At 39.7% G+C, this 18,717-nt stretch overlaps 1 protein-coding gene across 4 annotated transcripts in view; it reads left to right on the top strand.

The window, feature by feature from the left end:
- The first annotated feature begins 470 nt into the window (after nucleotides 1-470).
- The window catches only part of MARK1 (microtubule affinity regulating kinase 1), a 143,042-nt gene continuing 124,795 nt past the window's right edge, over nucleotides 471-18,717 (top strand). For 3 of the 4 annotated variants that reach the window (XM_050761092.1, XM_050761074.1, XM_050761067.1), the window contains exon 1: nucleotides 471-1,224. In XM_050761092.1, the coding sequence (XP_050617049.1) occupies nucleotides 1,174-1,224 (51 nt within the window). In that variant the 5' untranslated portion in view covers nucleotides 471-1,173. The remainder of the gene's footprint in view (nucleotides 1,225-18,717) is intronic. The other variant, XM_050761084.1, reaches the window with a different exon arrangement.

The following is an 18,717-nucleotide window of genomic DNA, read 5'->3' as shown; positions in this document are numbered from 1 at the left end:
ACCCTGAACCTAATGGCTCCCTAGAGAAGGGGACTGACAGAGGGCTCAGGCGAGGACAGGGGTTGAGAAAGCGTGGAAACGGGGCAGGAGCAGTAGAATTTAAGAATGGTAAAAGTCCCGAGGTAGGAGAAAAGGAGGGGTAGGATCCAGGGTAGGACTGAATCCAATTCTTCTCCAATGAAACGGACCAAAAAAAAAAAAAAAAAAAAAAAAGAAAGAAAAAGAAAAAAAAAGCCACTTATTCACATAAGCTCTCTCTCACCCTCAACCCGGCAAAAACCAAACACGAATAAAAATAAAACCACCACAGGCTCTTAGACGACCGTAAACTCTGCGGGTGGGGCACGAAATAAAAATAAACACAGGGACAGGCGGGCAAGAGAGCGCGGGAGGAGGAGGAAGAGGAGGAGGCGGCCCCGCATCCCTAATGAGGGAATGAATGGAGAGGCCCCCTCGGCTGGCGCCCGCCCACCCGGCGGCGGCCGCCAAGTGCCTCTGGGCGCTGCGTGCCGCGCCCGCTGCTCCGCGCGCAGCCGGCTCGGGCCGCTCCTCCTGACTGAGGCGCGGCGGCGGCGGTGGCTGTGACCGCGCGGACCGAGCCGAGACATTCGCGCCGGGGGCTCGGGCGCCGCCGCCGCTGGGCCCCGGGCGCGTGGATGCGGCTGGGCCGGGCGGCGCCGCACACCTGAGGCGGGGAACTGGGCGCGGCGCGGGCGACGCTGTCAGGGCCGCGGTTCCTGACGCCCAGGCGCTCGCCAGGACAAGCCAGGCAGTGATTTGAGGCACCGGGTTCACCTTCACCCATGGCCCGGAGAGCCTAGCGGGGCTCGCCGCCGCCTCCCGGCTCCCCTTCCCCGCCTCCCACCCCTCAGCGCCGCATCCTGCCAGCCTCGCCGCCCCGCCAGCGCCGGGCAACCGCCTCGCCCGAAGCCCTCCCTCGTTACTGTCCGCGTACCCCGGCGGCGCCGCCGCGGGAAGCGGCTCCCCCTCCTCTTCCTCCGCGTCCTCTTCTCTCTCTCCCCCGCCGGGGCCGCTTGTTGCACCGCTCCGCGGCCTGCGGGAGCCGCTCGCCCTGGTCTTGTGCTCGCGTCCGCACCCCTTTCCTGTCGCCCCCGGGACCCGCACCCCAGCCGGGCCGGCGAGACCCCGGCCAGACCCCGCTGCCCGCACAAAATGTCGGCCCGGACGCCATTGCCGACGGTGAACGAGCGGGACACGGAAAATGTGAGTAACCGGAGCCTCTCTCGGGAGCGGTGGGGGCGAGACCCTCCTCTGATTCCCACTTCACTCGCGCTTGGGCCGCCCCCGTGCCTTCACGCGGCCACCCGGGGCAGGGTCTCCACCTGGAGCCCGGCATGACCCTCACCCACTGCTCAGCCCTATTCTTCATTCCAACCCCATTTCGCTTGTTTCCCCTCGAGGGTGAGGGTGGGGAACCGTAAGTGGCGCCCTCTCGCTCGGAGGTGGTCCTCCAGGAGCGGATGGGGTGATGGAGGGCAGAGAGGCAGAATGGGATGGCAGAGTGGGCAGTCAGGATTGCTTTTCTACCTCTGCATTCTGTGCCCCCACCCGAATGAATGCTTGCTTTACAATAGCAGACGAGCCGGCTACCTCTCACTCTTGCTTTTCTGGATCTTTCAATCCTTTGCACCCTCCCCTCCTCCCCCCGCATTGCCCCATGACTTTGCTTTTTGTAACATTGTGTCCACATTTTGGGTCATGGGCCCCAAAGGGAGAAGGATGGGAATGGAAGTGGAGATGTGTGCGTGTTTGTATATGAGTTTATATTGCTGTGACACTCTTAGTAGAGAGGAGTAGAAGAATTTCACGAACAGCATCTATGGCCCTGGGGTTACAGCAAAATGTTGAAAAGCCACATGAAGCCAAGGGCTTTTTAATCTCTTCCTTAAGTCAGTGATAATGATGCAGGGCAGGTTTTACTTTAAATATCTCTCCTCCTTGGAGTGTCACAAGGTGCACATCTTTGAAGGAGGGATTTTCTGTGTCTTTGATCTGATTGCCCTCAGGAGCTGTTATCAAAATGCAGATGTCCCTGGCTTTTAAGCTCTTGAAAAACCGGAAAGAACAAGACCCCTTGTATTTCCACCTTCTGAAAAGTACAGTGGTGTGTGTGTGTGTGTGCGCGTGCAAGTTCCTTTGTGGGAAGGTTTTCTTGTTTTTTTTTGTTTTTGTTTAAAACACTCAAGACCTGTAAATAGGGCTTGGCTGATTTTCCGACTGATTTTAAGGACCTAGAGGGGTACTAAGTTTTGGTCAGCTGTCCAGACCTCTCTGTCTAGTTGTCTCATCAGCCGTCCAGCTTTTGATGTACCACTGACTTCATGGGGTTGGTAAAATAAAATAACGAAGCGCTTTGGTGTTCTTAGACAAAAGGCATGAGAGAAAGGATACAAGCTCACTTCTGAGTTGTTGGAGGGGGTATAAACAGATGATTTCATCTTAGGAGGGGAGCACAGAAATTTAATGTAATTATACAAAGAGAGAAGAAATTCTAGTAAGAGACCATTGTTAGAGGACCTGTGAAGATGTTTCAGAGTATGCTTTTGTCTTCTCTAGCGCCGTGCATTTAAAATGGGAAAGATAGTGTAAGGCTGCTGCTATCATAAATTAGAATCATTTTAGTTCAAATCAAATTAGTTCATTTGCATCATAACTATTTTAGAAAATATAATTGATACACAGTTTTGATTGAGAGATTGAACAAGGTCAGAGAAAAAGATGGATATTTTGGTTTACGTTGATTTTAAAGCCGAGTTGGCACAGAATTTTTCTAACAGGAACTCTAAAAAAATGCCTGTCATTCAAGAGTGTGAATGAAAAGTAAGACAGATGATAACCTTTGTTTTTATTAGCAAATTACTGTATGTGTTAACCCAGGAAGAGTGGAAAAATACATTGTTTTTATTTTCTTTTAGATTTTTATAGCTCTTCTCATACTTGTATGAATAAGGTACTTCATAAAGACATGAGATATAATTATAGAAATATGCATTAAGGAATAGTACAGAATGCAGCTTCTCATGTAAGAGCACACAAAAAAGGATTTTAAAGCTAAGCAATAATAGTATGATATATTTTGTTGTGAGTACCTTCTGAAAATGATTATGCTGTGTAAACTGATTTGCTGTTTCTGAACATGTTATTTCAAAGTCACTTTTATGGTCTTGTGCCTTATTGTATTGTACATAATGATATCTCCATTTAGCTTACTCTACCCACATCCTTATTTTCTCCTAATTGCTATGGAAAATATCTATTATACGACAACTGTCAATAAGTATGCACTCAGCACATTCATTTTTTAGGTAAAGGGTTGGGAAGGGGATATAGAAGTAGTGTTTAAGATCTCTCCCCCCAACCCCCGCAAGGAGCTTACAGAAGAGATAATAATCCCAAACAAATAATGTATCGTAGAAGACATTGTGTAAATAGGGCTAAATTGGTTTATAGGTGTTATAGGTGTTTATCAAAGAGGCCACCACTGATGGCTACTAAATCACCATTGGTGACTCTCTTTATTCTGTAGTTGGTAGTAAATGGCATCATCCGTTTTTACTTCTCATCCATGAAATAAAGTAACAAACCTGCTTGTTAGCTAATATATTAATGCCAGTATGGCAGCCAAAATGTATGTTTGTTTGTAGTTATTTTCAATTACATGACATATTTTTAAAAATAGTTATGAAACTTTTATATTCATATGACTATTAAAGGGTTCTAAGTCCTTTGGCGTATCAAGGATGCTAACCAAAAACATTTTGTTATCCTTAGAAATTAAAATCAACAAATACAGTAATTTAAAACACCATCTTGATATTTCGTTGTCATTTGCAGTTAATATAAACATTTCTTTGGTCATCCATATAACGTATTTGGATTTTGTCTCCTTGGGAATATATAATATCTACCCTTCTCAGTGTCACTAATATATATTCAGGATAAATTAAAAATCCCAAAAGAGGAATATTATATCACTGATCTCTTATATACTACTACTATATATAGTAGAATGAGAAAGCATTGCTTCTTTCTAAGGACAGTCTGTGTGTACTTTTTCAGGAGTATTTTCTTTGATGAAAGATCTGTGTGTGCCTTGTTAATAGGCCTGAATGGGCTAAATACAACAGGACAACCAATGATTAACTTTTAAGGCAATAAACACTTTGTAGTAAAGTAAAAAAATACGTGTTGCAGATAATATAATCATGCAAAATATGTTTGATTTTAGATTATAAACAGTAAGTCCAGAAAAAGTAAAAAATATCTTTCTTTTTTTCTTGTTAGATTTTATTTGGATAATTCCACCATGGATGTAGATAATATATTATCATTACTCTTACTTTTTTTAAATGAAACAATAAAAATATTTTTAGTATTTGGGAAAAACTCTGATTATGCTAATTATTAATGGGTCCAAAATGCTCAGCCTAGCTATCTGTGATGAAATTTTGATCAGTATGAAGAAAACTCTTTTGACTACTTCTTGGGAGGTTTTAAAATTGAATTCAGTTCGATTAAAAAGTCTTTAATAAAAAAAGACTCTTGATGTTGAGTCTTGTGACATACTGAAATTCATGGCGGTGGTTATAATGATTACGTATTGTAACTAAGGTTGCCATCAGTAGTTTGTCCTGTGAGCATCATTGTTAATGGCATGAAGAAGCAAGAGGAAAAAGCATACCTTTGCTACTACCCTTGGATTTTCTCAATATCCTGTGCATCCTTCACATGTCACAGTACTTATCACATAGCATCTAATTGCCTGACTTTGTCTCCGTTAGTCTGTATTGCCAGTGCCCAGCGCAGTGACTAGTACTAGTATACAAGAAGTCAGTGCTGTAACACCCCTTTTGAATTTTTTCATTTATCGCCAAAGTATATTGGTGACATTGGTGAGGGTAGACATTACGTATTACAACCTGAGAGGCTGAATGAAGCCTTCAGAGAGAAAATTTAGTGACCTACCCAACGTTAATAATTCTATCCTTCAAGGTTAATAATGAAAATCTGACAGCTTCCACTATTACTGTACTCATGCTATTACTTCTAGAACGTGTTTTTTTGTTTTATTTTGTTTTGTTTGTGTCTTAAAGATTTTAGAAGAGTGACTCACGCCTCTAATCCCAGCACTTTGTGGGGCCGAGGTGGGAGGATTGCTTGAATCCAGGAATTCAAGACCAGCATGGGCAACATGGAGAAACCCTGTCTCCACTAAAAATACAAATATGAACTGGGCATGGTGGTGTATGTCTGTAGTCAGTCACAGCTACTACGGAGGCTGAGGTGGGAGGGTTGCTTGAGCCCAGGAGATCAAGGCTGCAGTGAACCAAGATCACACCGCTGCACTCCAGCCCGGGTGACAGAGTGAGAACCCTGTTTAAAAAAAAAAAAAAAAAAAAAAAAAAAAAAAACAGAAGATTTTAGAAGAGCGTATGAAGTGGAATAAGATCCTTTATTAGAGGAAGAACAGGGTATGCCATCCCTATCCCTACTTCTGAACCTTTACTGTTTCTATGTGGAGTGCCTTGCACTTGTCCCTTCATATCAAATTTACAAATCCTTTATGGCTTGTCTCATTGTTTTAACAAGACTTCTGAAATGATTGCAGCTAATATTGTTGTAGCTGAACAGTGGTGGATGTATATAGTCCACATCACTGGTCTCTACAGTGGGTGTGCAGGGCAATACATTGGAAGAAGAAATGTATTTAATGTCTGTCACTTCACTTTTGACCTACATGCTATTATTACGTCGTCTTCTTTTTTTTTTTTTTAATAAAAATGCAGGTCGTATAGAATTAGACACATGATTTTAAAGTTATTATTATTGTTGTTATTATTTTTCTTCTTCCATCTCATTCTTTCCTTTGGGGGTCATTTTCTCTTTTCCTGATGAATATCTTTGGAAATTCTTTTGGTGAAGGATTGTTAGTCATGAACTTTTTTAGATCTGAAGACATATTTTGCCCTAATTCTTAAAAGATAGCTTTGCTTAGTCTGTAACTCTAGGTTGATAGTTTGATTCCTTTCACTACTCAGAAGGTAGTATTCCGTTGTCTATTGATTTACATTATTTCTGTTCGGGAGTTGTCTGCTATTTGGTGTGTGATCCTTTCTGTCTGTCTCTATCTTATGTAGATTCATATGTCTCATCAGTTATGGAAATGTACCAACCATTATGTCTTTGAATGTTACCTTACCTCTGTTCTATATAGTATTTCTGGCACTCTGGTTAGATGTGCTAAAATTTATCATTCTATCCTTCATGTTTAACCTGTCATTCATGTTTTTCCTCCTCTTTCCTTGTTTCTTTGTACTCCAATCTGTAGTATAACCTATGCTATAGTTACCATATATGTTTCGATCTTTCTTCAGCTGTATATAACCCTGTTAACCTATCTGTTGAATTTTTTTTCATTGTGGTAAAAAGCATCCATCAGATACACCCTTGTAACAAATTTTTAAGTGTACAGTATTTTTGGTGGGGAGGGAGTAGATTTTAGTGGTGGTAAGGTGGCAATTTTATTATTTTTTTCACGTCCTATTTTTTATTTAATTTTATGATATGTATTAGATCTATTAGTGCATATTTTGGGGGTGTATGTGTTAATTTGATACATTCATATAATCAAATTAAGGCAACTGGGATATCTATCACTTTACATATTGATCTTTTCATTATACTAGGAACATTAAAATTATTCTAGCTATTTTGAAATGCACGTTGATTAATGTTAACTATACTCACCTGAGTGATCTATTGAATACTAGGTCTTTTTCCTTCTAAGTGTATGTTTATACTCATTAAGCAATCTCTTTTCATCCTTCCCTTCCTACTAACCCTTTCTAGCCTTTGTTAACCACCCAATCTACTCTATCTTCATGAGATCACTTTTTTAGCTCCCACATATGAGTGAGAACATATTTGTCTCTCTGTACTTGGCTTATTTCACTTAACATAATGACCTCCAATTTCATCCATAGGCACAATATTGTACAGCACATCTCTAGAAATTTTTTATCTTGTGTGACTGAAACTGTGTATATATTGAACAGCAACTCCCTATTTCCCTTTCTCTCCAGACCCTGGCAACCACCATTCTTAATTTCTGCTTTGATGAGTTTGACTACTTTAGATACCTCACAAAAATGGGATCATATAGCAGGATTTATCCTCTGTAACTGGCTTATTTCATTTTAGCACAATGCCCTTAAGATTAATCCATATTGTAGCATATGACAGGATTTCCTTCTTTTTTTTTGCTGAATAATATTCCATTGTATTATGTACCTTGTTTTGTTTATCCATTTATCTGCTGATGGACATTTGGGTTGCTTCTACTTCTTGGCTCTCATAAATAATACATCAATAAATATGGGAGTGCAAAGATCTCTTTGAGATCCTGATTTTAGTTTTTTGGATAAATACCCAGAAATGGATTGTATGTTAGTTCTATTGTTAGGTCATATGGTAGTTCTACTGGGTCAAATGGTAAGTCTATTTTTAATATTCTGAGGAGACTTCATATTGTTTTTCATAGCAGCTGCAGTATTTTACATTTCCACCAACAGTGCACAAGGGTTGCAATTTCTGTACACCTCACCAATGTTTATTTTCTATTTTTATTTTATTTTTGTTTTATGGCTTTTAAAATTACAACTATCCTAACAGTTGTAAAATAAATATCTTACTGTGGTTTTGATTTGCATTGCCCAGATGATTTGTGATGCTCATCATCTTTTTATATACCTCTTGGCCATTTGTGTGTCTTCTTTAGAGAAATGTCTATTCAACTCCTTTGCACATTTAAAAATCAAGTTTTTTTAAATCAAGTTTGTGTATAGTTTTGCTCATACTGTAGTGTGCTTTTTCACTCTGTTGTTTTCCTTGATGTGCAGAAGCTTTTTAGTTTGATTTAGTCCTGATTGTCTATTTTTGCTTTTGTTGGCTGTGCTTTTGATGTCATATACAAGAAATCTTTGTCAAGAACAATAACATGAAGCTCTTCTCCTATGTTTTCTTCCAGGAGTTTTATAATTCAGGTCTTAAATTTAAATCTTTAATCCCTTTTGAGATAGTTTTTGTATATGATATAAAATGAGGGTCCAATGTCATTCTTTTGCATATATATATATCCATTTTCCCAGCACCATTTGTTGAAAACACTGTGCTTTACCCATTGTGAATTTTTGGCATCCATGTTGAAAATCATTTGACTGTGTATGCATGGGTTCCTTTCTGAGCTCTCTATTCTGTTCTTCGTGTATATCTCTGTCTTTAAGCTAGTACTATACTATTTTGATTACCATAGCTTTGCAATATGTTTTGAAGCCAGTAAGTGTGAGGCTTTGTCCTTTCTGAAGATTGTTTAGGCCATTCGGGGTCCTTTGTGGTTCCATATGAATTTTATAATTTTTTTTGTTTCTGTAAAAAATGCCATTAGGATAGTTCTTCGTTAGTGCATAGAAATGTCACTGACTTTTGTACATTGATTTTGTAGCCTGAAACTATTGAATTTGTTTATTCTTTCTAGCAGTTCTTTTTTTGGTATTTGGAATCCTTAGGGTTTTCTACATATAAGATAATCTCATCTACAAACAGTGATAATTTTACTTCTTTCTGATTTGGATACGTTTTATTTATTTATTTTTTTCTTGTCTAACTGCTCTGCCTAGGACTTCTAATACTATGTTAAACAGAAGTGGCAAGAATGGGCATCCTTGTCTTGTTTTTGATCTTAAAGGGAAACCTTTGTTTTCTACCGCTGAGTGTTATATTAGTTGTGGGCTTTTTATATATGGCCTTTTTTATGTTGATGTAATTTTTTTCTATTCTTATTTTGTTGAGTGGCGTTTTTAATCATGAAAAGGTATTGAATTGTGTCAGTGCTTTTTCTGCATCTATGGAGATGATGAGGCAATTTTAATTTTCCTTCTATTAATGCGGTATATATCACATTGATTTTTCTATGTTGAGCCATCCTTGTATCCTAGGGATAATTCCCTCTTGGGCATGATATGTGATCCTTCTAATGTGCCATTGAATTTGAATTGCTAGGTTTTTTTGGGGTTTTTTTTTCCCTGAGAATTTTTATATTGATATGCATTAGGGATATTGACTTGTAGTTTTCTTTTCCTGTAGTGACTTTTTCTGGTTTTTGTATCATGGTAATTCTGGCTTTATAAAATGAGTTAGGAAGTATTCTCTTCTCTTCTTTTTGGGGAACAGTTTGAAAGAGTTGGTTCTAATTCTTCTTTAAATGTTTAGTAGAATTCACTAGTGAAGCCATCTGGTCTTGGGCTTATCATTGTTGGAAGGTTTTTGGTTCCTGATTCAATCTCCTTACTAGTTATAGCTTTGTTTAGATGTTCTATTTTTTCATAACTTAGTTTTTATAGGTTTATCAGGGTTCTCCAGAGAAAAAAATCCAATAGGCTATACATAGATATATGAGAAGATTTATTATGGGAACTGGTTCCTGTGATTATGGAGGCCATAAAGTCTCACAGTATTTCATCTGAAAGTGGGAGAACCAGGAAAACCAGTGATATAATTCAGTCTGTGTCTGAAGGCCCAAGAACCAGTAGCTCTGATGCCTGCAAGCAGGATAAGATGAATATCCCAGCTGAAGAAGAGAGAAAACTTTTCTGGCTTTTTTTTTTTTTTTTTTTTGAGACAGAGTCGGAGTCTCGCTCTGTCGTCCAGGCTGGAGTGCAGTGGCGCGATCTCTGCTCACTGCAAGCCCCGCCTCCTGAGTTCGCGCCATTCTCCTGCCTCAGCCTCCCGAGTAGCTGGGACTACAGGTGCCCACCACCGCGCCCGGCTAATTTTTTAAATATTTTTAGTGGAGACGGGGTTTCACCATGTTAGCCAGGATGGTCTTGATCTCCTGACCTCATGATCCGCCCGCCTCGGCCTCCCACAGTGCTGGGATTACAGGCGTGAGGTTTTTTTTTTTTCTTTATATTCCAATCGGGCTCTCTCAGTGGATTGAATGATGCTTGCCTACATTGATGAAAGTATATGCTTTGTTCAGTTGCTGATCAAAATGCTAACCTCTTCTGGAAAAACTCTCTTGGATATACCCCAAAATAATATTTTGCCAGCTGTCTGAGCATTCCTTAGCCCAGTCAAGTTGACATATAAAATTAACCATCACGGTAAGTTATATGTTTCTAGGAATTTATACATTTCCTCGATTTATCTGATTTGTTGGAATATGATTATTCATGGTAGTATCTTATATCCTTTTTATTTCTGTTTCATCAGTTGTAATACTTTCTCTTTCATTTCCAATTTTGTTTATTTGAGTCCTGTCTTCTTTTTTCTTAGTCAGAGGTTTCTCAAATTTGTTGATCTTTTCAAAAAACCAAGTCTTTCACTGATTTTTTTTTTCTGTTTTTGTGTTCACTAATTTATTTCTACTCTAATCTTTTTTATTTCCTTTCTTCTGCTAAATTTTGAGTTAGTTTGCTCTTCTTTCTCTAGTCCTTGAGGTGTTGAGTTAGATTATTTATTTGAGGTCTTTCTCTTTTTTTTTGTTTGAGATAGAGTCTTGCTCTGTCATCCAGGCTGGAGAGCTATGGCGTGATCTCGGCTCACTGCAGCCTCTGCTTCCTGGGTTCAAGTGATTCTCCTGCCTCAGCCTCCTGAGTATCTGGGATTACAGGTGCCTGCCACCATACATGGCTAGTTTTTGTATTTTTAGAAGAGACGGGGTTTCACCATGTTGGCGAGGCTGGTTTAAAACTCCAACCTCAAGTGATCTGCCCACCTTGGCCTCCCAAAGTGCTGGGATTACAGGCAAGAGCCACCACACCCAGACTCTTTATTCTTTAATGTAGGTGTTTTTTAATGAAGTCACGATAAACTTCCCTCTTAGTGCTGCTTTTGCTGCATCCCATAAGTTTTGCTGTTGTATTTTTGTTATCAGCCCTGGAGAATGTTCTGTGTGTGCTTGAGAAGAATTTATATTGTGCTGCTGTTGGGTGGAATGCTCTGTATGTCTATATGTCCATTAGGTCAATTTGTTCTATAGTGTTCTTCAGGTCCTCTGTTTCCTTATTGATCTTTTATCTAGATATTCTATCATTATTGAGTGTAGGGTATTGAAATCTTTTATTGTGTGTTGCTGTCTATTCCTGCCTTCAGTTCTGTCATGTTTGTTTCTGCTGTGATGTTGGATACATATATATTTATAATTGTTACAGCTTCCTCATGAATTGATCTTTTATCATTACTTAATATTCTTCTTTGTCTCTTGTGATAGTTTTTGACATAAGATCTGTTTTAGGCTGGGCGCGGTGGCTCAAGCCTGTAATCCTAGCACTTTGGGAGGCCAAGACGGGCGGATCACGAGGTCAGGAGATCGAGATCATCCTAGCTAATGTGGTGAAACTCCGTCTCTACTAAAAAATACAAAAACAACTAGCCGGGCGTGGTGGCCGGTGCCTGTAGTCCCAGCTACTCTGGAGGCTGAGGCAGGAGAATGGCGTAAACCCGGGAGGCGGAGCTTACAGTGAGCTGAGATCTGGCCGCTGTACCCCAGCCTGGGCGACAGAGCGAGACTCCCTCTCAAAAAAAAAAAAAAAAATATCTGTTTTATCCGATGTAAGTTTGGCTACCTCTGCTCTCTTTTGGTTATTTCACCCTTTAATTTTTAGCCTGTGGGTGTCCTTAAATCTAAAGTGAATCTCTTGTACACAACATATAGTTGGATCTTATGTTTTTAATCCATTAAATTAATCCAAAATTAATCCAAAAAAACTCTGTCTTTTGATTATGGTGTTTACTCCATCTACATTTGGTGCAATTAGTGATAGGGAAGGACTTACTATTGCCATTTTGTTTCTGTCTTGTAGGTTTTTGTTCCTCTTATCCTTTCTTGCTGTATTCCTACGTGTTTCATTGATTTTTTTGTAGTGACCTCTAGTGTAAGCTGGATTCTATCAGCATCTAAAACCGGTCCCTCTGGCAGTCCCCTAAAAATCAGAGCATTGGATCCATGCTCCACTCTTTTTTTCCCCATCTGTTGAATTTTCAATTTCATTTATCATATTTTTAATTTCTCTTAAGCTTGTCTGCCTTTTTAAGTAGATTCTTGGACCTTGCTTATTTTATGATTTCATCTTCATTTCCTTGAACATTTAATATATAGTAATTTGCACGCTGTTTCTGGTAGTTCCGTTATCTGAAGTCCCTAGGAGGTTAGATTATCTGCTAATTCTCATTCACTACGTTGTTTCTTATTGAATGTGCTGGTATTTGATGGTGTCATTCACTATGGTTGTTTCTTATTGAATGTGCTGGTATTTGATGCTGAGCTCCTCTTTGCCTGATTGTTATTTGTGTGAAACTTGGGGGCCTGAATTGAGGATGCTTCCTTCAGAGAGGGATTGGGTTTGCTTCTGCTGGGAACCCCTACTGACCTGGGGCACTTTAGTCTCCTGTAGGGATTCCTGGGAGTTGTAGATTCAGCTCTCTAACCCTGTAGTGAGTCCAAGGCTTAGTATTTGACTCCAGGGTAACTCAGGCTTTTGTGGTAACTTTTGGCTGTTGTTTGTTGATTTGTTTTTTTATGTTTGTTTACTTGTTTTTGTTTTGCCCTTGGAGGTCTCTCGTACTCTCTTATAGGTCAGGAATTCATGTAAAAAATATGTACTATTTTGGAGTACCCCTTATAATATCACGCCTACTGCACTGTAGAAATTCTGGAATAAGCTTTTTGTAAATGGGTCTTTAGAAATTTACATACTTATGGGATTTCCATACTTATGTTCCATACTTATGTAAATTTCCATACTTATGTTCCTAAACCATGTGTCATTTCTGAAATTCTCATATCAGTATACTTTAAAATGTGCATAATTTTCTGTTTATAAATCTTTCATTTGAAAATTTACTAGATTTTTGAAATCATTTGTTACAATTGTTAGAATGATTAATTTTCAAGAATGGCTCGGGCAAAGTGGAAATCTAACAGAACTTTCGCATAATTGGTGAATAGATTGAAATATGAGCATCATAATTAAATAAATGCAAGCAGTTGTCCACTACTTCCATTTGTGTGAGATGCTCTCTTTAGCCTTGACAGTCATTGAAATCAAGTAGCAACATAAACTGGACTTACAATCAGTCCTTCAGTTCTTTATCACAAATTGTTAAGCCGATATTTGCAAACTCAAGAAACATTCATTTGTATTGTATAACATTAATAATATTTTACTAATCACTGAAAAGTTTGTACCATCAGAATTCAATATATTTCCAAAATTTTTTATATTATACTTTTTCATATGCATAATCTATTTATAAAGTAATTCATATGTAATTTATTAGTATTCCTATGGGAGTCCATACTTACACATTTTGAAGCTAAAAATACCTTGGACTATAGTTTAGAGGCCATTCTGTGCCACAGAGTTTAGCATTGTTTTCTAATTCTCCTGTGTATACACTTTTACTTTCTAGCTAAATTGAAAATATTTTGAGGCTGTGGACCACTTTCAACATTATTTCTCTATATCCTTTATTACCTAGCATAGTGTTTGGTGTATTTTTTGGTGTTCAACAATTTAATAAACCAAGGTCTATTTTATTTATTTATTCTCAAATACAGTGGGTTTATGAACCACCTGAGGAGATTGTTTCAAATTTATGTTTCCTAACTCCTGCTCCCTCCCATTCTATGTTCTTGCTCAGTTTTTCTAGGTGAGGTCTAGGAATTTCTCTTTCTCCAAACTCTGAAGGAATTCTTACACAGATATCCACTGGCTAGGTTTTAGAAAACATTGATTTATATGATGATGATGATGACATTGTAATTAACCTCATATTATGATGAAAATGAAAAGACAGTTATAGTTGATGGCTATATTTTAGAAAGTAGGATGGAAGAAATGATAAGTCAATCCTTTTGTAGGTGATGACAACAGTAGAAAATATCAGGGAATTTTCTGTAAGTAATAAGGTACATGCATGTTGTTGTTATAGGTGTAAGATATAAGAAAGGGGCAAAAGAGGAATTTCATGTTCTTCCCTTCCCTTCCCTCAAATTTATGTGGTTAACAATAAAGTGGGAAGGGAAATGGCAACAGAAAAAGGAGTTTACCATATGGTGCCTGCTGTGGTGTGAATGTGCCTCCCAAAAGTTTGTGTGTTGGAAACTTAATACCCAATGCAACAGTGGTGGGAGATGGGGCCTAATAAGAGATGATTGGGTCATAAGGTCAGAGCCCTCATGAATGGCTTAATGTTTTTTCAGTAGCAGGTTAGTTATCTCGATAGTGGGTTGCAAGCCCTGCCCATGGTGCTTTTCTCTTTTGCACTCTTGCTTACCTTTCTGCCCTTCGGCCTTTCCACTATGGGATGACGCAGGCTGAAGACTGTCACCAGATGCCAGCCCCTTGATATTTGACTTCCCAGCCTACAGAATCATAAGCTAAATAAATTTCTGTTCATTATAAGTTACTCAGTCTGCCGTATTCTGTTATAGCAACAGAAAAGAGACTTAAGACAGTGCCTTTAGTTATAGGCTGAATCTTTCTCCTAAGAAAGTGTTATTTAATACTGTTTTGACCACTATATTAGGTTAGCCCAGGTAGTAAACAAATTAGAAACCGAGCCACAGTACCAAATTTTAGTGGACTACTGTAAAGTATATGGTAACAGGTTTCACAAGACTACTTTTCCTTTTGGGATCAGCAGTGCTGCTTTCACAATTTAAAAAGAGGGTTTGCTTTTATTTCCTTTTCTATTCGCTTCATCACGATTGAAGATGATAAGGATACAAAGACAAATGAAACCTGTTCCCTGCTCTGGAGTGACTCAGAGCCTGAAGTGGGAGACAGACATAGAGACAAACAAGTACAGTAGAAAGTTGCAGTTCCTTGTCATCCAGCTGATTAGAACACAGAGTAAAGAAGGAAGGAGAGGCGGGCCACGTGCTCATGAAAGCCTTTGAAATGAGGTTTGAAAGATAAGTACTCCCTCACCAAGTGGCTCTGTGGAAAGTTGAGTTGGTGGGAAGAAGAGGACATTCTGGGTGGAAGGTGCATTTGCACAAAGTCCCTGAGTGTGAAGTGGAAAAGAGGAGAGCATCGCCCTGAGGTGGGCAGCATTTAGTGAGAGGGCCTGGCTTGAGAGCAGGCAGGGCCTTACATGCCGTAGCAAGAGCTAGTCCTGGAGGCCGCAGAAGCTCTTGGAGGATTTAGGTGGAGGGTCAACTTGATGAGATTTGTATTAAATATTTTCTGTGTGCCTGCATGCTTTAGAAACACTCTAGTTTTTAAATTCAGTGGGCTGTTTTCTAATGGTCAATTTTTTTTTTTTTTTTGAGATAGGGTATTGTACAGGCTAGAGTGCAGTAGCATGATCATAGCTCACTGCTGCAGTCTTGGCCTTCCGGGTTCAATCAATCCATCCGCCTCAGCCTCCTTAGTATCCTTAGTAGCTGGGACTATAGGTGCTCGCCACCATGCCTGGCTAATTTTTGTATTTTCTTATAGAGATGGGAGTTTCAACATGTTGCCCAGGCTGGTTTCAAACTCTTGGGCTCAAGCGAGCCACCCTACCTCTGCCTCCCAAATTGCTGAAATTGCAGGCATGAGCCACGACACCCAGCCTGAAAGCGCTTTTAATACAGTATTTAGATGCACTTTATTTGGCATATTAGAGAAAGGTTTGGTAAAGGGGAGACACCAGTGCTGGTGGCAAAGACTCTTGACAAACTTTAGTTAGGCTGCTCAGAGCCCTGTTCTCAACTAGGCCTTGACCTTGACCCTCTATTTCCTTCCTGCCCTTACTGGGCCTGCACAACCCCAAATTAGCCAAGAATCTTCCTGAGTCAGTTTGGTGAGATATCACCCTTGATATCTGACCGCCCCTGATAGCTGATTGAGTTCTTCACCCCCAACCTTTGATGTCAGAGTCCTTGGCTTGTCATTTGCAAGAACCCCCTTACCCTTGATGTCTCCTTTAGTGCTTTTCCATGTATTGACCCTCTCACTCTGCTCCTTGCCTGTAAATCACTAGCCATCTTTGCAATATTCAGAGTTGAGCCTGTCTCTCTTCCCTATGGTAATACCCCATTACAATAGTCTTGAGTAAAGTTTTCCTTACAATTTTAACGAACATCAGAATAATTTTTTATTTAACACCAGTTAAGAAAAGATTCACATTTTATAATGAAATCCCACACATTTTTCACCATGGTGGTATGTATTGGGAGTATGGTTACAGATGTCCGTGGTAACCATAAAGCAATCACTTAGTAGACTAGAAAGTAGAGTTTCTCTAGATTTAGGGCAGAAGAATAGGATGATAAAAGGGGCTAGGAGAAGAATTTAGCAAATACTAGGATTGGTATATCATTGTCCTTTAATGATGATTGGTCTTTGTGATTTTAATCAGTAATGAATATAGTTGAACTAAAGGGAAAGATTATTTAGCTACTGCTCTGTTCTGGGTTAGATTTATCTTTCTATTACTGCTTCTTCAGTTACTTAAGGAGGGATATTATTGCTTCGTAAAGATAGTCTCCAACCTGCTTTTAGTAATGAAAAGCAACTAATTGGCCGGGCACGGTGGCTCATTCCTGTTATCCTGGCACTTTGGGAGGCTGAGGCAGGTCGATTGCCTGAGTTCAGGAGTTCGAGACCAGCCTGGGCAACAACGGTGAAACCTTGTCTCTACTAAAACACAAAAAATTAACTGGGCATGGTGGTGTGCACCTGTAGTCCCAGCTACTCGGGAGACTGAGGCAGGAGAATCGCTTGTACCCAGAAGGCAAAGGTTGCAGTGAGCTGAGATCGTACCACTGCACTCCAGCCTGGGCAACAGAGTGAGACTCTGTCTCCAAAAAAAAAAAAAGGAAAGCAACTGTAGGAATAGAAAGCAAAAAGCTATGGATAAGCTAGTTTATCTTGGATCAAATCACTAACCTTTTTTCTTACGGCTCTTACTGGTACGTCTCATTTTGGTACCTACTTACCTATAAACTGTCTTGGGTACTTTTTTCTACAGAAGTTATTTATTAACTGAATAGCACTACTGAATCATGCCATTGATCCTTCTGGCCACTCTAGATTCTTTCTATATTGCCTAAATACCAAGAACTAGAAGGAAATAAAGTATGTACTAGTAGCCACTGTTTAAACCAGTGGAATTGGCTTACTAGTGAATTGTTAACTACCAGTGCCCAAAGAACATCATCCTATGGAAGAAAGTCTTGAATAGAAAAGGCTGGAACCAGGTTGGTTGATCACTTCCACCTTTCCCTTCTACCTTCCCCTCAAGGAGGGGAGAAAAACAAGGAGAGGTAAGAGTATGTCAATGAGGAGTCTACTCCCCTTTCTGCCAGAATTGAGTATTTATCAGTTGCTAATTTTACTTCGTATGTACTTTGTAACAGTAGTGTCAAACTGTACTGTGATTTTCTTTCTCTTTTTTTTTTTTGAGACAGAGTCTTGCTCTGTCACCCAGGCTGGAGTGCAGTGGTGCTCACTGCAAGCTCCGCCTCCCAGGTTCACACCATTCTCCTGCCTCAGCCTGCTGAGTAGCTGGGACTACAGGCACCCACCACCACACCCGGCTAATTTTTTTTGTATTTTTAGTAGAGACAATGTTTAACTGTGTTAGCCGGAATGGTCTGGATCTCCTGACCTCGTGATCTGCCCGCCTAGGCCTCCCAAAGTGCTGGGATTACAGGCGTGAACCACTGTGCCCAACTTCTATACTGTGATTTTCTTAAGCCTGTCCCACACATAATACTGTAAACTCCTTGAGACCAGGAACGCTATTACTGACTCCTGTATCAAGCAAACAATGATACCTGCACTTTGCAGAATTGCTTGCCTTGCTGGGTTAAAAACAGCAAGAGTATGTCAATAAAATACATCCCTCTTCCTACAGTACTTTAGCATAGTGCTGTGCACATAGTGGCAACTCATCGGATGCTTAGTAAATGTATATAGTTAAGATGCATTCATTCCCTGGAACTATTGGAGTACTTTAAGAATATGAGGTGATGCTATGTAGATACAATATTTGCTTTTTAAATTCTGGTCATTTTTTGGTGAACATCTGAAGTATATTGGGGAGAGGTTCCTCTCTTTATGTTCACGATCATAAGTTAAATTTATCTGTTAAAATTTCAGTGTTCTTCAAAAAGTTAATTTAAGTTGATATGATAATTAGCTTGTATTAGAAAATGATTACTGGTTTTTGTTAGATTTACTAAATATAACTGAACTGAAGGTTGTAGAATAAAGCTCTGACTACTAGAGTATTAAAGTAAATCAAATGTAATGATTTAGAGAACAAACATCTGGTTGGGTGTGGTAGCTCACACCTGTAATCCCAGCACTTTGGGAGGCTGAGACTAGCGGATCACTTGAGGTCGGGGGTTTGAGACCAGTCCAGCCAACATGGTGAAATTCCATCTCTACTAAAAATACAAAAATTAGTCGGGTGTGGTGGTGGGCACTTGTTATCCCAGCTACTTGGGAGGCTGAGGCAGGAGAATTGCTTGAAGCTGGGAGGCGGAGGCTGCAGTGAGCTGGAGGCTGCAGTGAGCCGAGATCATTCCAGGCTCGGTGACAGTGAGACTCCCATCTCAGAAAAAAATAAAATGATAATAATTAATAGTAATATAATATAATAATTATAATAAAAATAATAAACAATAATAAAGAAGAA

This window comes from Macaca thibetana, chromosome 1 (genome assembly GCF_024542745.1).
Source record: "Macaca thibetana thibetana isolate TM-01 chromosome 1, ASM2454274v1, whole genome shotgun sequence".
Taxonomy (NCBI): domain Eukaryota; kingdom Metazoa; phylum Chordata; class Mammalia; order Primates; family Cercopithecidae; genus Macaca; species Macaca thibetana.
This window is presented reverse-complemented; position numbering and strand designations above follow the sequence as displayed.